At 39.6% G+C, this 22,389-nt stretch overlaps 1 protein-coding gene and 1 long non-coding RNA gene across 3 annotated transcripts in view; one reads left to right on the top strand and one right to left on the bottom strand.

Moving 5' to 3' along the window:
• The window catches only part of MTMR7 (myotubularin related protein 7), a 44,998-nt gene extending 37,436 nt beyond the window's left edge, over positions 1–7,562 (bottom strand). For both annotated transcript variants that reach the window (XM_021396136.1, XM_021396137.1), the window contains exon 1: positions 7,381–7,562. In XM_021396136.1, coding sequence (XP_021251811.1) covers positions 7,381–7,404 — 24 coding nt within the window. In that variant the 5' untranslated portion in view covers positions 7,405–7,562. The remainder of the gene's footprint in view (positions 1–7,380) is intronic.
• On the top strand, positions 14,287–18,337 carry LOC110398397. The gene is made up of 4 exons (XR_002438364.1): positions 14,287–14,951; positions 15,209–15,337; positions 15,743–15,918; positions 17,373–18,337. It is a non-coding gene; the product is annotated as an uncharacterized LOC110398397 (long non-coding RNA).

Genomic DNA, 22,389 nt, shown 5'->3' with positions numbered 1-22,389 from the left:
CGTACCCTAATTCGTTTTCATGTGTAGTACAGAGTACTTCTTGAAAAAGCTCTGGCTGCATAGCCTATTTTTAAAAGTTTCTTGAATATACTACCTTCATTCTTACTTCAGTTTACTTAGGCAGCTCTAACACCATAAAACTGCAGAAGTTACTGCTCCTTTTACATGCTCCATGTGGGAAAGTTCTTCCAGATAAATGCAGGATCTGTTTTTAGGGGGGCATAGACTTGAGCTGGGGAAAGACAGAGAAGTAGCATGACAAGTAAAACTGTCATGGAGTTTTATTTCCAGCACAGACACTTTCTGTCTGTGAGTTTCCTTCCCATGTAAGAGCTATGCCTGCAATTGCCGAGTTATCCACTGCAATTTTAACTGCACTTCGGGAAGGAGAATACAGGTGGAAAATTTTTCCGGCATCTAAGAAAAAAAATTGCTCTACTCCTGCCCATCACCCAGCAGGATCTGTTACTAATTCTTCCATTTCCTTCCCACCAAAAAGGAGGAAAGCTGTGCAAACCCTCACAGTGAGGAGGAAGCTACTAAATAAAGGTAAGCAGGTAATCTCCTAGCTTGGGCCACATCCTCAGGAGTTTCTTTCTTATTCAGTCAGATAAAATGTACTGTTTTGCAACAAGAGCCTAAGTAAGTATCAGATAAAACCTGATCAAGTACATTGACATTTGAGAGTACAAAGTGATGAAGGCATTTTTGGTAGTTCAAGGGTACAGCAAGTGCAATGATGTAATGACTTCAATCACTGATTCTCTGAATATGAGTGAGTTTCCAAGGTTGTGAATGATGTCTACCACCAAAAGAAGCTTTGACTGTGGGTTTGTTTTGGTCTGGAAAGTAAGGAAAGAAGGAACTGAGGTTTGGAAGCTCACAGTGCACATTGGGCAGGGCCATGGGAACACTAGAGCAGTACAGCAAATGCACAGGATCTGCAAGACAGATCAAGCTTCCAGCATGGTCTTGCAGGCTCTGCTTGTGCCAGCTCCACAGCCGCTATTTCATAACCACCAGTACTGCTGAAAAGCTTGCTCCAGCGGCAAGGGATGGGGCTGGCTTAGGGCAGCATGGAGCCCTAGAAAGGCTTCCTCTTTTTCAAACTTCGTCTTCCCTGGGCTCCTAGACCTGGGGTTGCAGCTGTTTTCCCTGCTCACCGAGCGATGTTACACACACAAGGAGAAATCAAATCTTGGGAACTAGCGACACGGCTCTGACTGACTTCAGCACTGCAGGCACGCAAAAGCTAAATGAAGAGTTCCTGCAAGCCAAAAGCCTGAGCCTAATGAGAAAAAAGGAGCACAGCTGGTATGGTTTGAGTCCAAGTGGAATATTTGAGCTTCCTTCACCCTGATTGACCTCAGCTATCCATGTGTTTAGCATAATTCTCAAGAGTGAAAAAATATAACATGCAAAAGACCAAATGCTACAACTGTAAAGATGTTTTTTATCCACACAGGAAAAGTATAAGGTTGTACTTACTAAACAAAATACATAATAAAATGTCTTTTTGCATAGTCCCGGAACAAGAAAAACGGAAAAGAGAGCTGTCAATGAATGCTACTATTTAATGTGGTTTCTATTCTATTTCAATAAGAATCATAAAAACTGTAGTTAATCCATGCAACTTCTTTGTATTTTCATCATTGAAAAGATTTCTCAATCTGTAGCACAGAATCAGAAGGCCACATATGTCAAAAGAATCATCCAAAGTCAAAAATATGAAAATAATTATATTTAAATAAAGACGTCTTAAGGTCCTCAGGGCAAACGTGACAGGAAGGGGGAAAATATTCAAGAAAAATTTAAGCAAGCCTAATTTACTAAAGGACTGAAGTAAAGCTGAAATAATGGAAAGAAGCTGAAGAAGTTTTAAGGAATTACTTGTATATTAGCAAGACAGTGAAAAAATTACCTAACAAATAGTTTGATTAAAAATATCTGATTGTCTGCTGTGATTTATAAAACATGGGAATTCAACACCATGTTATCTTATATGTATATATATATATATATGAGCAGCAATTGTATAACGGATGCAGTGAACTGTAACCTATTACAAGTATATACAGCATTGCAATATGGTGTCTACACCACAACACAAAGATATAGAAATTACCTAGAAAATAAGTGAGCAACTGATGAATTTCCTAAGTCAGTAAATCTTACTACATTTTCCAAAACTGTTCAGATTTATCTCTGAAAAAAAGATATACAGAAAATTATTGTGTATAGCAGTAACGTATAGCAGGGAGAAAAAATTGTGGATGGAGCCAAGGAGCAACAAAGAAAACGATGCAAACCATAGAATTTCTTGCAGGCACGTTGTTCCAGTACCTTCAGTGCCAACTTTTGTTTTGTTGGTTTTTTTTTTTTTTTGATCAACACTACAACCAAAACAGAAATAAAGTACATATAGGGAATAGGCACATACATTAAACTCAAGTTTCAAAAGTGAAAAAAGCATCCAGAATCAAAGGGTTCTAATCCCAGAGGTAATGCAAAATAAAGAAAGCCAAGTGAAAAATAGAGGTGAATGCACAAAAGCCAAAGAGCTGAATCCTGATCCTCTTAAAGCCAGAAGAACACCTTCATTGCCTTAAATAACCTTTGGATCACTGGCTCCATCAGTGTTCTTGCATCAGCTCATAAATTTGGCAGCATTTTCCCATATGGATTATTCTTTCCTTCACTCTCTTCTAAACTGCCTTTCAGTTAGCATTCTGAATCAGATGTTTTGGTATTAAATCAGAAGCAGCATTAGCCTGATCTAGCACAACAGCTCCTTTGCTCACTTGAGTAAGTCACTCACTTCACAAAGGTCAGTGTGCTCCTGGATTCACTCAATTAGAAATAATCAGTCAACACTTAATTAGTTATTATTTAAATGGTCAGCTGTTCTACAGGCTCTTGCTACTACACAGGCACAGAGTTTTCAGATGATAAACATATGACATGCTTTAACAGCTTAACCTATTTCATACAGAACTTCCAATAGGATGACCAAAGATTAAGAATAGACTAATGGTTAAAGAGGACCAAAAGTAACATTCCGTTTCTTTAGAAGAATGTATATTAATACATCACTGTGAGATATACGAATCAGATTACAGAAATAAGGAAACAGTTGTAAGAGTAGTGACCAGTTGAAGTTGATTATTGTAAAAGAAAATGAAGAAAGCTTTAATGCCAAAGTTTCCACACCCTATTTACGTAACTACGTTAGAAGCTCATACACATGAAGAATAAATGGTAACTGGAGACTGAATCTTCTCTAATGAGATTCCAGAGATTCCTTTGGCTCTGCATACAGACCTTCTGCTCTTAAATCATACACCTAAAGCTAAGCATTAAAAATCTCATTCCATAAGTAGCAATGCCCCAAACTAAAACTGAATAAACAAACGGGAGAAAACACAATACAAACTTTCCCCAGACAAGCAGAAAAGTGAAATTTCAGCTGAAACTGCTCTCAAAAGTTTTATTTGTAGTCCTCTGTAACAACCATGTTACCTGAAAAAAGGATGAAGGGTTTTGTCTATTGTCTCATCAGAATAACTCTGTTGGGCCAAATACATCTGCAGTACAAATACATTTTGCATAGCTAATAAAATTCAGGAAAGAGAATGGCACAGGGGACATTTGTGACGGAAGTGTGCTCTTCTGGGTCAAATCCGCTAAAAAAAAAAAAAAAGGAAATACCACTCATTTACACAGTGCTAGAAATTAGTTAGGAAAAGTAATAATTGGCAGAAGGATTTTTCATCATCATGAGAAATGGGAACGTATCTTAAAGTTTTCCTGAGAAAGGAGTCATTGAAAAGAAATACCTCACTGTAACATCACAAAAACAAAACCACTTGAGAAGCTCAAATCATCCCAAGTCATCATAACAAGTATTGTGTTAGTAAGAGACACTCAACCAAAATGAATATTCCACTGAAGACAGCTGCTACACCGGGGATAAATATGATGTATTCTCTATTTTAAGAAGACCATTCAATAAACCTGCTGCCAGTACACGAAGACAAAAAGTGGTAAATAAAATAAAGTGATTAGCAATGGTGCCCAAAGCCCTCCTGTGAAATAAACATGTCTTTAGAGCCCTTATCTGTCTACCTGTTCATTGTTAGACATGTCTCTACAGATGTTAACAAGATACGCTTCTAGACTGTGTGGAAGTATTGCTTATTATTATTTTTTAACTCTGTTATAAGCAGTTCAACAAGTTTTGGGTTTTGGCAATTATCCTAGACAAACCTTGCTGCTCAATCCATATTAACAGCTAACAGTGGTTTTACTCATTTCTAAAAGATTATTGGAATTATACATAACTTTATTTAGCTATGCGTGACAGTTAGCAACTTTTAAGTATACTCAAATTACAGCCTTCATAAATAGGATGATATTTACATTGTGACGTTTACATCACTGCTGCCTCTATGTATTTGTACATGCACTCTCCGTTCCACCAATAATATCATAGTAGAACAATGGCATTTGGTACATAAAAGAGGGTGTTTGAGACTCAGCTATATACTGTCCAGAAGGGCTAAGGAACAGCATTTAAAAAATAATGAAGAAGATCAGTTTTGTCAAGTGATTTCTATTTCTGCTATTGACTTGAGGGAAATCCTGCTGGAGCCCTTTGATGCTGCCACAAAGCACATGGTAAGGCTGACCCAGGGGAAAAGATATATTTAGAGTTCAGAAAAACCTTGTGACAATTAAAGATTTTTAGAGAAACTAAGTTACCATGATACTGGAGGAGAGGTCCATTTACAGACTGAAAGCTGCTTAAAAGATGGGAAACATAGTAGGTCTTAATAGCATGTCTTTCAGGATAGAGACAAGTCAGCAGTTAAGTCCTTCAAGTTCTGAGACTGGTTTTACTCAGCTTTATCAGTGTCCTGGAGAAAAGAGTAAGCAGTAATATCCTCCAGTCTGTGGATAATAAGCTTTCTTAGACAGCCAAATGCTGTATCTGTGGCATAAGAACTCCAGAAGAGCTGTGTGCAGGCAAAAGAGACACAAATAAATACATATGATTTAGCTATGGGAAAAAAATAAAACAAAACCCTAAACCATATCTGCACAAACATGGATGGACTCAGAAATGATAGTTCCCACACAGGAAAGAGGTCTTGGGATCATTGCTGACATTTGTCTGAAATTATCATAAACACGTGGGCTATGATCAAGATTTGTGATGAAGGCATGGAAAAAGTGAAAACAAACGGTCGTTCTCCAAATCACCAAAGCTAGAAGCAAGGAGCATTGAACAAAACTTCTGCACCTGTGATCTTCTGCAACTTGATCCCACACAGGCACAGGGTATTAGCATGTCCAGAAAGGGCTTTGGCAAACACATGCACAACAGGTCCACAAAGGGACATGAATCAAACAAGGTAGGGATGGATTTGACCACAACAAATATGGATGCTGCGAGAGTGAAGAATGTAGCCAGGATCTCCTCCCACCACTGGAAGACGCAGACCAGTGACATAAATGAACAATTGGTCCAGATTATATGGAATTTCTCTCTGCTTCTGTTCATTTCTTTTACTTAGATGACAACTATGCTACATCAGATTTATTTTAATATTTGCAAACTATCGTTCACTACTGTTTTATTTGAACTAGAATAAAACAGAATTGCTAATTGTTGTGGCAACTATTGACAACATGTTTTTATTGCCTTTTGAAAGAAAAGCTTTTACTTGGGACAAGAACTTTGTTTTGATTTTGTATTAGTAAGTTCAATAATTTTCTAAGTATGGGATTCATCTTAATTTTCAAAGTGGCTGGGAATCCTGGAAAGTCACACTATTCTGAAATAAATACCTCCTCAGAGAAAGGCAGTTGCTTATCAAGTTTTTCACTGGACAAAATCGGACGGAGTTGAGAAACAGGATACCATAGACTAACATTCAATATAGTAAGAATATGTCTATTCTTACCTTTGCTGAGGTTGGAAAACATTTAGCGTTAAATTTCAAATTATTAGTGAAAAAAATCAGTAAAAACAAACAAAAATAAACAGCACTCTTTTGGTGACTGATTTTCTGTTTTTTTTGAACAAGCAAATTAAATAAATCATTTCTGCTAGGTAATAGTAGGTACACTGAGGCATCACTGTATTTAGGAGTAACTTGAGGGATATATTTCAGTAACTACTCATATTTAATGTCTTGGCTTTTATGCATGCGTAGAAGGATTTTTTTTGAAAGAACTTAATGGCACCCTTACATCCTGCCTTCTAAACTGCATTAATCCATCAGAGACTTAACTTCCAGTATAGCTACAAATATAAGGAGATGCCAGGAATAAAGACTGTACAATCAGTTCTCCCTGAGTACGATTTCCAGAGCAAGTTTTGAAACATCAATGCTGTGCTTTCTCACAGCTGTCTTGATACTATGTATATGCAAAACTCATTTCTGCAACATTTTAAGGCACATGTTGGCAGAAAAACTAACAGAAAAGCTTCCATTGTCCATAATTTTTGGACAGGTTTGGGTCTTTCATTAAAAACAAGTATGAAGACTTGTTTTTAATTTTTTTTTTTTTTTTTTTGCCCTTGTTAATCCGTTTCATTATTTTTCACATTCATGCTTTCAGCATTCTTCAGCTCATAGATGGAAGCACCTGTTCAGGCAACTTCCACTGATCATTTCCTATCTGTGCTTGGATGATTCTTTATATTCTGACATTCTTCCTTCCAAAAAAGCTGATGATAAATTGTGACATAAGAAGGAATAGATCCTATAAATACATATGTTCCTAATATATTCATTTTAGCACCTAAAGAGCCAAAAATCAAAGTTGAACAAGAAGAATCTCATCTCAAATTAGTGTAATCATACTAGATACTGACAATAAACAAATAGGCACAAATCAAAGACAAATAACTTTTTAACAGCTTTGGGGGGTGGGGAGAAGGAAATAAAAATAAATAAGACAAAAATATATTCTATGCCCACTTCAAATTAGTACACTGTCGGAGTTCATCTTAGTCATTATTTTTATGTGTGTGTCAAAATTGTACCTCATTTTATAGAGCAAGATGGAAATTCTGTTGAGAAATACAGGCTTCACCTGCAGAAAAATGGACTAACAGAAGGACTACAGCATCTGTCTATAAAAACTAAACAAATTCGTCACTAGACCTGACACTGGGATGAGCTACAGGACAGTACACCTCCATTCTGATTACCTACAAGCCACGGTCGAGGTTTGCATTCATTAAGGCAACTCAAACCCCCAGCCCAGCCCGAAGCACCCCCACCCCGGGGCAGCCGTGCGGGCTGCAGCGCAGAACGGCCCTACAGCCGCAGCCCTGCCCGCTGCGGGGCTGCTCCCACGCGGACCCACCTTGGGCATCCGGATGTGCTCCATGGCGGCGGCGGCCGGTCCGGCTCCTCACGTCAGGCGAGCAGCCATGCGCACCTGCGCTCGTGCCGGCCTTTTAAATATATATATTTCGATATTTTTAATATATAATATAATAATTTCTCCCCGCGCTTTCTGGCGCAGGTAGGATTAAAAAAAGAAAAAAGAGAAAAAAAAAGAAAAAAAAGAGGAGGGTCTATTCAGAGCAGAGGATGCGGCTGTTCGGGTGCCGGCAGGTCAGCGGCTGGCTCCACCTCCAGAAGCCGCCATGCTGCCCGGCGGCGGGGATGCTCGGCGCGGCCCGGCCCGGCCGCATCCTTCCGGGGCACGGCCCGGGGCGGCTCTTGGCAGCTCGGTGTCTGGAATTGCACCTCTCGATGCTTCCCGCGAGGAGATGGACCAGAAACAGCGAGGGGAGCGCTGCCTGAGGTGGCCTCCCCCTATCTTTTATCGTTCCCTGGTCCAGCATGCACAGTATCACCATGGCAAAAGCTGCGCTTCGTGAAACTGAGGCACAGAACTGCATTTATCTCAAGTTCTGCATGTCTGCCTTTCAACAATTCACAATGTGCACAAGGGGAGATTTTTTGTGACAAGTGATTTTCAGTCTTACGGAAGAAATGCCTTGTCTCATTGCTCGCCTTGCCTGGCCCATGAGATGTGGTACCTACTGAGGCAAAAATAGATGTCTGAGATCTGATTTCCTCACATTACCTGGGCAGACATCTAGAACATCTCTAGAATCATAGAATCATAGAATTGCTCAGGTTGGAAAGGACCTTCAAGATCATCAACTCCAACCACAACCTAACCATACTACTCTAACAACCCACCGCTAAATCATGTCCCTGAGCACCACATCCAAATGGTTTTTAAATGCATTCAGGGATGGTGACTCAATCACCTCCTTGGGGAGCCTGTTCCAGTGCCTGACAACCCTTTCTGTAAAGAACTTTTTCCTGATATCCAACCTAAACCTCCCCTGGCGCAACTTGAGTCCATTTCCCCTTGTCCTGTTACCTGCCAACTGTGAGAAGAGACTAGCCCTGCTCTCACTTTCAGGTATTTGAAGAGAGCAATGAGGTCTCCCCTCAGTCTCCTCTTCCTCAGACTAAACAGCCCCAGTTCCTTTAGTCGCTCGTCATAGGGCATATTCTCCAAGCCCTTCACAAGCCTTGTTGCCCTTCTTTGGACCTGCTCCAGCACCTCCATGTCCTTTTTGTACCGAGGCACCCAAAACTGAACACAGTACTCAAGGTGAGGCCTCACCAATGCTGAGTACAGGGGCAGGATTACTTCCCTAGTCCTGCTCACCACACCATTCCTGATACAAGCCAGGATGCCATTGGCCTTCTTGGCCACCTGGGCATACTGCTGGCTCATATGCAGCCAACTGTCCATCAGCACACCAAGGTCCCTTTCCGTCAGGCAGCTTTCCAGCCACTCCTCCCCCAAGCCTGTAGTGTTGCCTGGGGTTGTTGTGACCAAAGTGTAGGACCCCACACTTGACCCTATTGAAACTCATATGGTTTACCTTGGCCCATCGATGCAGTCTATCCAGGTCCCTCTGTAGTGCCTTTCTACCCTCTGACAGATCAACACTCCCTCCCAACTTGGTGTCATCTGCAAACTTACTGAGGGTGCACTCAATCCCCTCATCAAGATCATTGATAAAGATGTTGAATAGAAGAGGCCCCAGCACCAAACCCTGGGGGACACTGCTCGTGACTGGCCGCCAACTGCATTTAACTCCATTGACCACAACTCTCTGGGCCCGGCCATCCAGCCAGTGTTTCACCCAGCAGAGCGTATGCCCATCCAAACCATGGGCAGCCAGCTTCTCCACAAGGATGCTGTGGGGGACAGCGTCAAAGGCCTTACTGAAGTCCAGGTAGACCACACTGACAGCCTTGCCTTCATCCACTAAGCGGGTCACCTTGTCATAGAACAAAGCCAGGTTTGTCAAACAGGATCTACCATTCATAAACCCATGCTGACTGGGCCTGATCCCCTGATTGACCTTTAACTGATCCATGATGTACCCTGAGATTATCCGTTCCATAACCTTCCCTGGCACCGAGGTGAGACTGATAGGTCTATAGCTACCAGGATCATCTTTCTGGCCCTTCTTGAAGATGGGAGTCACATTTGCTAGTCTCCAGTCAACCTGGACATTCCCTGTTAGCCAGGACTGTCGAAAGATGATGGAGAGAGGCATGGCAACCACATCCGCCAACTCCCTTAGCACTGTAGGGTGCAATCCATCTGGCCCCATTGACTCTAACCAGCTTTGAACACTGTCATACTGTGCAAAATGAGAAATATGTCGGAGTTTATGTCAATGTGCAAATGATGAGAGGTGCTACTGATCTCAGACAAGCTTGGCTTGACTTTTTAACATTTCCTTCAAAAATTACTCAAAGCCTTTGAGGCTTGTAAAATGCCCTAATATTCTCTATTGATCAGTCAGCAGTTCTTGACAAACAGGCTGTTCCATTTTGGCAAGCAAACGCAAGGGACAAATGTGAAGATCTACCGAACCACACAAAGCCTACGGCAAGAGTGCTCTGCTTCAGAGCAGCAGAAGCTCCCCACATATTCTTATCTTGCCAGCAGAGAACAGAACAAACTTAAGCTTTTTTGTGAAAGCTAGAACATGGGTTGAAAATGACTTGAGGCCACCAAAAATTTTTACTGTAAGGAAAAGGGAAAAATGGGTATAATGTTACTTGCACTGTTCCTGCCAATGTTTTTCTAGTCCTGTCACCTTGCTAGATTGTCCAACGTTGTGATTTTTTTGTGCCAGCTCTTTGGTTAGAGGAAACAGAAGCTGTGCTACCAGGAGTAGAACATAAGTCATGTCTGGATTTGACCTTCCTGTTTCTTTCTGCCTCTATTTTCACCCACGTCTGCCTTTTATTCTCTCATAATTCAACTGTTGTTATTGTGTGGGAGTGGATGATTTGCCCTTAATCTGAGACACCATCAACTGGATTAAATCTCTTCTCTACTGAGAGTTTTTATCTTTCCATTTCACTTTGGTCATCCTGATCTGATACAAGAGTTGAAGATATTTTTTACTTCAAAATTCACTGGATGGCATCCACAAAAGTGCAGGAATTACATAAAGAGTCACATTCACAAGACTCTCAGTTGGTGGCGTAGTTTGCTCTCTATTTTAGGGCTGAGCTGTCAAAATCAATTTAGAATTAACAAACCATGGAATATGTTTCCTTTGTAGTAATAACTAAATGTGATTCACAGCATACGTGACCATCTTTTGGCATTTGCTACTGCCCATAAGTGAAGTTGGAAGAAAGCATGGTTGTCCTTTCACATTTCAAATATCCTGGAGATACTTGCTTTTCCTTTGGTATATCTTGTGGTTTATTACAGCCAAGTTTAAGTCCTGCTGTTGATGGTGCTTTATCTCTGCTTCAATATCCGCAAAACTAAGCCACTGCTCAGAGAATGTTGAGATCCTGTATGTAACAATCAGCTGCTTTACATTCTGCAAGAATTTTGTAACTGTCTTGGACAGATAAAATGATTCATTTGTGAGTGTGGCTATAAACAGAACTTGGGTTTAGAAAAAAGTTCTGCCTACTGCATTTGTCACAGAAAGATGCAGTAATCAAAAGTTTTTAAAAATTCTCTTACGTAAAAAATTCTCTTTCCATCATGGAAGCTGTTGTCTTAAAAATCCTGAAAGTGAAATACTTTCTCCACAGATGTACAGTGATGCCAACAACAAAACACAGCACTCCATAGTCTACCACGAACTAAGACGTAGGGACAGAAAAATTAAACTTTCATTACTAAACATTTTTTTACCTGTCTGCTGCAACTACCAATAAAGTTCTTGGTCAATGTCTGCTGAAGAAGGCCAGCCACTGAGGGCTAGAATGACACCACTGTATTTCTTTTCCATGTCCATAAGCAGGGAGACAGGTTTCAGCCCAATCTAATAAAACCTGAACGCACATTTTAAACTTACAACATACTAAAATCTCTATTATAATCAATGCACTTGAATGCTCAAACATTTTCTGTTAGTTAAGATGTTGATTTGAATCACCATGTTAAATCTGGAAGTCTTTGTAGATTTATGTGCGTTTTGCAGTTATACTTTACTAGATTACTGTTGGCTACCTTTTAGTGTAATCTGCAAACTCAAAGAATAAATTTATGCACTTATATTAATATTTATTATCAAATGTCATCTACAGATGGCTTTATGGACATATAGACATACCTTAAAAACCATCATGTTGAGAAGAAATCAACATGAAACTGATGGTAAAGCAGCTTTGTTTTTCGGCAGCTATAATCAGTGTGACAGAATTGTCCCCCCTTACAGCCTCGTATGCAGGATGAAGACATGGAGGCTGAAATCACACCATGTTATTGTGGGCTAAAGACAAACAATGCTGGTTTGAGTGCAGCTCTTGGACTGTGGATAAGGAATGGAGCAAAAAGAATCCACACAATTTCTAAAGATGTGTCACCAAAGAAGCACTTCTGTACTTAGAGCAAGAGGTTGTTTGCTGGCATCAAAGCATTTTCCTCCAGTGCAGCACACAGGTTGCTGGGCTGGGGGTGGCAGTCTGGGGTGCTTTCACTCCTTGGACAGCAGTCAGACACTGTAGCATCAGAACTCCTGTTTGCCTTTTACCTTTTGCCTGATAGCAGCAGCCAAAGGTGCAAATGCATGCATGTCATTTGTAGGTGTCTACAGTATTTACACCTTGGATAATGAGTACCATGGAATCAGAAACAGTGTGTCTCTGTGTTTCATAACTTTTGAACTTTTAGAGGGAACAACCCAAGTTTCTAGCAGCCAGTGCACTTAGACACACAAACTTCTCACTCAGTTAATCTAGCAGGAGCTGCATGTGACAAGGTAAAAGCAAGTAGCTTTGACTTTATTATTTAACTCAGCTAACTGTTACTTGGCTTGACCTTTTACCATTTCCTTCAAGAATTACTCAGAGCAATCTTTGATTTTGCCTTGTTATAAAACATTGTTGCATGGTTATAAGAAACAAAATTCACACAGGAAAAAATACCAGCAGTCCTCTGGAGACCCATTCAGTCCTATTTTACAGTAGGCCAAATAATATGCTTCTGGCCTAAGATGTAGAACAGAAAAATAAAGCAAATAAAACTCTGAAAGGACTCAAATAGAAGTCCAGTTGCTAACATGAGGATTTCACCAATTGAGGAAACAATTATGGTTTTGGCAAAGTAAAACCAAAGTAAATGAGAGCATTTCAACAAGATCAGAACAGTTAATCCAACTACGGTAAAATGCTATGTTTTTCATAACAAAGCATGTCAGGATAACTGACAGCACAGCGTTGGGAGGTCAGCTGTGGTACACTTGAGCTGGTGGAAATCAGACCAGAAAGGGTAGAGCAGCTAAAGGAGGAGGCCAGTTATTACAATGGGTATTATAGGGGGGAAATGAAGAAAAGTACTTCAACCGGTAGGAAAAAGAAATACTTCCACAACATGATTAAGAGTTCCTAAACTCTTGAAGAAGCGTAATACTGCAAATATGCATACATCAATACTTCTACCTACACTGTTTTTTCAGTTGGTTCAGTGAAAAACAATTGCTTCATCTTGCCCTTCACCGCTCCTAAGCAGGACATTGCTGTAAGAGATATCTATACTGAGAACCTCTAAGAAAGTACCCCTCTTTCCATACATCTGTTGTGCTCGGGTATATCTGAGCAAGTCTATTCTCAAGTTAGATCCTCAGTTACATAGAGAACTTGGTAGAAAAGGTAATTTTATTTATTAATAACTTTCTTTTCATTAAAATCTAACACAGGCTGCTAGATGCGTTTCTTCCACTAGGAAATGGAGATTTCATATTTTGCAAGTAGCTTTACTACGGTCAAGCATCAGCCACAAGTAACTGAGTGACTGAGCTCTCTTTGAGCAGAAGTATTGGGAGCTATCCCAACTTACAGAATCACCAAAGAATTTTCCAAATTGTGGTATCTGTAATACTCTGGCTACCTTTACAGTATCTCATCCAGAATCCTAGACAGGAAATATTCACTAAACCAATTAAAACAAACAAACAACTTAGATTCTCAGGTCCTTTCTATTGAAACATTCAGTGACAAGCTCAGCAGCAGGTTAGGAGAAGAAGGAAACCCAGTAGAGCTCAAAGCAGGTCACAGCTGTGTGTTCTCCAAAGCAGTATTGTTAAATGAAAAATAAAGTTGTGTTGTTCTAACAGTTTTCAAAATTTTCATAAAGAAAATTGTATTAACTTATGGGACTGTATTAATGGACTGCCTAAAATTTTTTTCCCAACATGAAGAAAAAGAAATGGAAATAGCATATATGGGTCTAGGGGAAAAAAAAAAAACAAAGAAGGAAAAATTCGATAACAAAGGAAAAGTGTGCCATCATCTTTGTATAATTACCTAAAGCTATGTTTAAAACACTAAAGAGTTCATTTATCTTGAAACTTCCCATTGACTCATGATGATCATAATTCAGTAAAGCAAATGTGATCTTTCCAGTTGTAAGACTTATGCAAAAGTTTGTGATAGCAGCAAAATATTTTCCTTTCATCTCCAAATTTTGCAGAAGCTCTGGTACTGTATTCGGAGAAGAATGGCATTTGTTGCCCAAAAATACATCAAAAAGCTTCACAGAAACACTACTTTCTATCCCAAATTCATATCATGTGGAAACATATTTTTCAAATAAATAAATAGATTCTCTCTGTGCTTTAAAAGGAAACCATGAGGTTGAGCTATTTGCCTTTTTTTTTTAACAAGGTACTAAAGCAAAATACAGTTCAGAGGTGCTGGGGCTGCCTAGGAACAGCTGTACATTGTTGGAAATCCAGGGCAGGGCCAGCCCCACAGCATGTGGGGGTTATTTGCTTCATTAGCACTGTCAGGCCTTGTTCAGGCCAGCCTGGGGGCTTGATAGCTACCCTAAGTTCTGGGAACTGGGCTGACCCTGATAAGGATGCCTGATGGCTGCAGATGTCACCTCACTGTACAGTGTGGTGGCAGGGGTAGGGTGTGGGCAAAAAGAGAGGATTTGGTGCGCTCCTGTGTGGAACTAGGAGCTGGACTTAAGCATCCTTTTGGGTCCCTTCTAGCATGGGATATTCTGTGATTATTTAGACATCTATGCAGAACTGAAACTGAAGTGATTCCTACTGTATTACATACAGTCATCACAGTAAGCAATCAGAATTCATTTTAGCTGACTTCCCTGAATGAGGAAGTGATCGTTTTATTCCTGTATATACTGTAGTGCTAATGAGAGAAGCTGATACTGAGAAGTGGTCAGTGAAGTCTTTCTTAATTCCATTCTGTGAAAAGAAGGTTTGGATCACACAATCCTTTTTCAGCTACTAACAAGCAGTTCATGTTTTGAGAAATAGTGTACTTAGCAAGGGTCATAGAATCCTCAGTGTTCAGACTGAAAGGGTGTTATGATTCAATTCTGATGTGCTCTTCCAGAACTTGTACAGCTTATTATTTGAATTCACTTTGTTTTGTTTTCACTGGGTAAGTGTTCATCAGGGTCTATTGCTACTTACTGAGTTTTGAGGAAAAAAATTAAATGTTGGAGTGGGTTCTGAAGAAAACTGTGTTGAACTGCTTCTAGCATTCACTGTATGAAAGCTCTGTAATCTGAGTTCTTGTCTAACTCCTGCCAGTTTCCAACCCTGTGTAGTATTAGATTTATGTTCTTGATTGTTGTCAATTATTTTCATGGATTATGTACGCATGAGAAGATAGTGCTTGCTGTAATTTGTTCTCAGAGCGGAACGTCCAGAGTTTTGTTCCAAGATACTTCTGCCAGCTGGTCACAGTCAAGATGCATGATCTATCATGACTGAAAGGTCTTCACCTGTAACAAAAGGATGTAACGTTCAGAAAAAATGTGTGAGGTGAGATGTATTATTAACTACAGATAACTACAGATATGGTTATACATAACTGCTCACTCTGAGGCTTGTGGTTAACTAACTTAGTGATTATAGTCAGTGCATAAAATGTATGACTATGCTATATCTTTTCTGTATGCCACCTCAACAGCCACAGAACTGAGTGAGATTTTACTTCCCAGCTTGCATCTGTAATGCTAACCTACATTTACTCAAGTCTCAGAAAAAGCCCAAACATTTGCCTCATGCTGGCTCAATAGCATTTTCATGTCCTTGGTGACTGGACAGGGCAGATATCTCAATGGTCAGGCTCACCAGCCACCTGCCTCATCCACACTGTACATTGCCAGGTTATGTAAGAGTAATGCTCCATATTCTCATACTTTCTATTCCTTCCTTCTACTTCAGATATGCTGCTCCTTGCTGTTGCTGTTTTGCAAGCCAGGCTATGGCACCTGTCACAACACTGTTGTCCCATGCCAGAGGGGACCCTAACATATATCCAGATCTGATCATCATGCAATGACTGCTGCTGATGCAGCTGGAAGCATCTGTTTGAGGAACTACTCCTAAAAGATCAAAAGGTGAGTCCTGGCCTTGTTTTCAGCTTGAAAATGTCTTTTCTTATGAAACAAATAGTGGAACTGCATCATTTTAACCCAAGCTGACTGGCAGTGTTGCAGATAAGGAGGTTCACACCTGCAAGCCTCCATTGCTAGGCAGTGACTCCCCTTCAGCACCAGTACTATCCATTCCCAGCGTTTAGCTCTCTAAAAGAGAGTGAATGTCTATCTAGAAAGCAGGCCTCTCCGTTTTCCTGGTTGCATGGCAGCTTTCCATGTGACCATCATGGACAGATCCTGCTGCCACGTGCCTGGCACTGGCAGTAGCCCTGAGTGGGGTTGACAAGCCCTGGGTGCTTGTCAACTATAGAAGCCAGCTGCACCTTATCTACTGCCACTTATTAGCCTCAGAAATCCCTCCTTGTGGACTTCCCACAGCTTACTGTTCCAGTTAGGAGCAGGCCTAAGCAGGGTAAATGCCCTTCTATCCTTCATATTATAAGGCAGGACTTACAAAACAAAAATGTGATGTTTGGCTCCTGTCTGGCACTACCTTGGCCAAATGTCTAGCAAGCTGTGTCAGGATATCACATTAAATATTAATGCAGTCAGTAGAATTAAAGAAAAAGAGAAATAAAACCAAATCAGGCAAGTAAAACAAACAAAGTTCTATGTGTCTGATGAACAGCAGAAGGAAAATGGAAACTTCTCGAAAGGATTTAACTAACTGTTATGTCCTATGTGGCTTCCAAACAGTGATTCTTCACTCAGTTTGGGCTGTGAAGTGCATGCTCCACCATTGCCTTTTCCCTAGCTGGTGTTGGCTTATGAGCCCATGTCAATACTCTCTCTAGACTCTGAGAGCCTACAGAATCTGGTGGCTTCCCTCAAAGAAAAGTTGCCATAGCACCGCCACATTAGGAAATGCAACCCGATGTGCCTTAACCTGCAGGGTCATGAAGCTCTTGTGTCTCATCCACAACAGCTCTTGCTTTGCCTCTTTCTCTTTGATGTTGCTGTGAATCATCACCACAAATCACCATATTTCAATTTTCATTACAGCAGTGTGCACACTAGCACCATTTCTCTAGAATATCTAATGTACAAGCATAGCTGCTGTGTTGTAATCTCTATGATCTTAGAAAATCTTTGTGTGTCTTTGTCTTATTTTCACATTTTATAAGAAGGAAAGTTCAGCAACTGTAGGATAATGCAAGAAAATACTGGAATTCAACATAATTTTTTCTCTCTTAGATATTATGGCTTCTAATGTTCTCATGTCTAATTAGCTACTTTTTTAATAAGCCATTTGTTGTTATGCCTTAAAAAGGTCTTTGTAAATCAACTCATTCATTTATTCCATATTCTAGTATATTTTCAAATTTTAGCTTCCTTTGTGTGTGTGTATATGTCAGAAAAATATGTATTTAAATATATTTATTTTATTTGGTTTTTGTTTTTCTTCTCTACTGTAGAAATGGTTAAAAGAAAGGTGATCTAGAGGAGAGAAACACGGAGGCAATAACAAATATTCCTAGTACCTGGAACTTACAAGTGCTACTCTTCTAAAAAGAAGCTCCCCAAATTCTGCATTTGGTTAAGAATTTATTTGAAGTCAAACTTGACGGATCCCAAAAGTGTCTTTTCAGAAGTTAACATTTCATCATGGTGCTATTAAACTTGAAAATACATAGGAATCCTCTTTTGATTTGCCTAGAACCTGAGCTGGTTAAACAGTGCAGAAATGCACTTTTTAGGATGATATGCTGTTTTTGCTAGGTTGTCTTTTATTAACACTAAAGTTTGTAGTTGTTGTTTTTAAACTGTGAAGGATAGCATATTATTGCGACTGTTTTGTGGCCATACTAATGGTACCATCTAAGGATACGTTTTAACAAGTGGTAAGAAAATGTGAGCAGATTAACAGATGTCTAAATCAAACTGCACACAGTCTTCATTTCTATTGTACAGCTCTTTCCACATTTAATATTGGCATATATGTTACAGCTGTATGTTTAGTAACTGTAGATCTTGGAGTGAATGTTTTAAATACACACAACATAAATACACTGAAAGTGTGTCCTCCCCCTAAGAAAATCCCACTGTGTTGAAGAGGCTCAGCATTCAATGAGGCAGTTTGAGGCACAGGAATTTTTGTGTGTTTGTTCTTACTGGCACTTGCATGTGAAGGAGCTATTTTAAAATGTATGTGAATTTTCTGATCTGTACAACTTCAAGCATTGCAAGCTTTTAAAGGAGGGGGGAAATGAAACAAAGGAAGAGCTATATTTCTGATGTTTTCTGCCACTCTTTCTTCTCTTGAGTTGTGTCACAGAGCTGAACAGTGGCAAGTCTGAGATCTCTTCTTAAAAATCGCTTACTAAAATTAGCCTCATTTGGGAAAGATGCAAATGAGAACATTAGGAAAGCTCCTGTTCAGCAAGAGAGAGGAGGGGATGAATTTTTATTTTCCAAATTGAAGCTGCTTTATCCTTTTTAATTCTGTATTAAAAAAAAAAAAAAAAAAAAAAAAAAAAAAGTTAATCTTTGCGAAGTCTAGAAAATGTTTCCGTTATTGTTACTGAATGATACATTGTATAAGGCAGCTGTAAGTCTTTATTGCTCTGAACAAGCCCACGCTCTTCTTCACCCTAAACTGTTCCTTCAGTTTCCTTTGGGGTATTATTTCTTGACTAAGAATCTAATTTTGCAATACACTGCGCTCACTCAGACTGAAGGGAATTTAACTAGGAGGTTATAAGTAGTCAGCATTTACAGGGGGTGTGCAGCACCTCACAAGACTGAATCCTGAGTAAAAGACACTTTTTCTTTCCTCTGAATAATTTTGCAGTTAGTACATGCATTTCATGGCAGAAAATTTCTGCATTGGTAGCACCACTTTTATGATACGTACAGCTTTTGATAACTGTACCTTATTATTTGTTACTAGCAGTTTTTACTTAACAACTTTCACAGCAAGTGCTCAGTGGCTGATCATCATTCTTCAGCCTTTGCACATCATGAATCAGATCCGCAGGTGCTTGGTGCAGGCTGCAAGGGCCCCTCCAGTGCACCTCTGCGGGAGCTAAGAGAGGAAGATCAGCTTTAGCAGAAGCCTGTAGTATGAATGTCCAATCTACTGTCCACTGCAACTTAAAAGAATATCATCCATCCACCTCTCTTGAAACTGCTAGGTCACACTCCTCTGAAAATATTCTGGTAATGAGCCAAGCAAGGCTTGGTGTCAAGTTCAGTGAGAAGCAGGCTGGAGTGACAGTGACAGTCCGAGCTGCTTTTGGATGACCCTCACCACTTTGAATGTAGCTGGCTCCCACATTGCACTGCCAGATCCACTCCCACCCCATATGTGAGCTAGGGTCCCTGCGGACCTACAACTGACACAGCCTGGAGAGGCTAACTATTAATGTTCAGCAACACTTTTGGCTTCTATATTGGGCATGGGAAAGTCCACACTGGATAGGCAGACTTGTTGGAAGTGTGCCTAGCAATACAGAAAGCCTTAAATTTTTGTTTGCTTTTTAGTTCTATTCTATTTTTTAGCACTCTTGACTTTTTGGTAAATTTCTGTGTACTATGGTGGTAGATTTTTCCCACAAAATGGGAGAGTGCAACAGGCAGGAAATATACCTGCTCTGATTTTCAAAGGCAATCCGTTCTCTTCACTTACATGTCAAGGCAGTGACTAAGATTCAGCAACAATTGTTCTTTTCTTCTTCTTCTTCTTCTTCTTTTCTAAGGTCCTAACCTGCTTGCATTTCAAATAAACTGATTTCCTGTGGTAGTGAGATTTATAGTGTGGGGGGGAGTGTGTGTTACAAAGAGGTAGAGCTCTGATTGAGAATTTAGTTCCTAGAAGTTTTGGGTGCTGAGCAGAGGAAGCAAGAGATTCACCTGAACAAGCAGCAATGTGAGCACAGCTTCTACTAGAGACCAGGGAATCTGCATGTGTGAGATGCCATCTTTCAAAACAAGAAAAGCTGCACTCTGTGTTCAGCAGAAACTTGTTACAGAAACACTCAGAGTTACTCAACTGCAGATTTGCACCCAGAGCTGGCTGCTGGTCAGATAATACCAGAATACCAGAGAAGAAAACTCTGGTCTAGTGATGTGAGTAAAGAACTGGCATTTGCCTGGAAATTCTGCCAAATTCTCAGATTAAAATTTTGTGTTCTTTTTTTTTCTTTTTCTTTTTTTCCTGATATAATACCCCCTTTTTCACTGACAGAGAATGGTCAAATCCAAATATACACTTTTGTATTTGAAGTTACAAGTATCATAGAATGGCTTAGGTGGAAGAGGCCTTAAAGATCGTCTAGTTCCAACCCCCCTGCTATGGACAGGGTTGCCAACCACTAGATCAAGTAGTTTAGTATGGGGTAGTTGCTGTCTACCAGTTGGAGTAAGCGTTTGCAATTTACCCATTCAGTACGCTCTCGAAGCTGGGATTGTTCAGAATCTGGGTTCTTGTTGTTTGGCAAGCAGCTCGTTAGAAAGATGGCCACAAAAATATCTCTGTCACTGAAGCTCATAAATGCAGAAGCATCACACTGATAGGGCCACGGTTGGTTATAAAATAAAATTTTCTGTTTGCAGCAGAACTAATCTTTACTAATCTTTGTGCTTTGAGTCACAAAGAAGAAATCCCTGTTTATAGGCTTTTTTTTTTTTTTTTTGTATGGTTATCAGTGTTACTCTGCTGAAAAATAGCACATTTATTAAGATTTCTATAAAGTTTAATAACCTTTTTAAGCATCATGGCTTGTTTCTTAGAGTGCCACACACAGAAGCCCTGAGGGCATTTGGCTGAGTGCTAACCATGTTTCTGCATTTAAGTCCCATTTGCATTCAGAGATTCTGCTAGCTAAATCAGACACTGTCTTATTTCTATCCCCAATTTTGTTCCCTCCTCTCCCCACACTTGTACATTCCCTGAGTGTGAGCTCTTTCTCTTGCAATCCATTTATAAGACTACCAGTCCCTGCCGGATAAATGACTTCTCAGATTCCCTGGGACCTGAGGTACATCTTTCCTCAAGAGCTATAACCTTATAGATTCCAAAATTAATCACTCCATTACTTCATAGGTAGCATCAGGACTCTGCAGATACAGCATGTCACTGCAGATTTCCTTCTTCTCCTTCCTAACTGAAGCTGAGCACTTTTTCAACTCAAACATTCCTTGGAACAATCATATTTGTAGTTAGTATCCAACAGTCACTTGCAAGGGTGCTAAGTTCTTAAACAGCTTTTTGAGCTGAGCTGCTAATCCAAATAGTTCTAATGTTGTTACAACAAGTTAAGATCAGTTCTGTGTTTTGTGTCTTACTTCTTGGTTTAGCACTAGCACACTCCCTTTTTTCTGCACTCCTTCTATTAGGAAATAAATTCAATCCATGTGTGCTCATTCTTATACAAGGCATAGATTAAAAAAATAAAAACACAAATTGCTTCTAAATCCTTGCACTCAGGCCTAATGTTTCCCAGGCAATGTTACAAACATAGTGCTTCCTGAAACAACTTTAGTAATTAAAAATATATTTACCCTCTTCAAAAGACAAAGAATTGAAGAGGATCTTCTGGACCATCATGTTTAGTCCCCATTATATGATCTTCTTCACAAATTCAGCTAGCTCCATTTTAAAAAGTTACTTTATTTCCCCCCTCCACACCACTCTTATGAAGAATTACATACTGACTCATATGTCCCAGCCAAGATGTATAGGTTTGGTTGTGCCATCTTGTTCCTTTGCCAATCTAAACATTTCCTATCTCTCGCTTTGAAATATATGCTGCAATCATATCTCCCATCAGCCTTCAATTTGCCAAAATAAAAACTCTCTTTTGAAAGTATTTATGCTACAGATTACAGTATGGTGTATATACGCCACAAGACAGCTTTTGATGAGGGCAATCTTCCTGTGAAAGCCAAAAGCTCTGTTCAGGCTTTTCGAGTAGATTTCTCTTTGCGGTTTCCATGTATTTGGTATGCTTACTGTATCATGTTTCTTGCACTTTGTTTCTTGCATCTTTTTGACAGATGTAAATATCAACCAAAGAATAAGAAATTATAATATACATTTAGATACACATCGATAATGCAAATATACATAAAGTTTTATATTTGTGAAGTCCATTAACCATTTAAAATGGCTAAGATATTGATTTGATTACAATGTGAAAGAATATCTATATAAAATATTGCTAAGTAATTTGTATACTAGGAAAAGCAAACTTAATCTGGGAGATTAGAAAATCAATGTTGAGAAACAACTACCCAACTTCCCGAGTACTACAGAGGTTCTTATAAATGTGAGAACACCTACTCTAATGAGTGAACAAGGTCAAATGCAAAATCCAGTGGCTGTTATAGGATGTTATCTGCTTCTCTTTGAGGAAACAACTTCAAATGAGCGAATGTTTTAAAATATGAAGAGAAATTATGTGCAATATCCAAAACATGTTACATTCTTCC

The sequence above is a fragment of the Numida meleagris genome, chromosome 4, assembly GCF_002078875.1.
Source record: "Numida meleagris isolate 19003 breed g44 Domestic line chromosome 4, NumMel1.0, whole genome shotgun sequence".
NCBI classification, from domain to species: domain Eukaryota; kingdom Metazoa; phylum Chordata; class Aves; order Galliformes; family Numididae; genus Numida; species Numida meleagris.
Note: the sequence above shows the minus strand (reverse complement) of the source record. Positions and strands in the feature narration are given on the sequence as shown.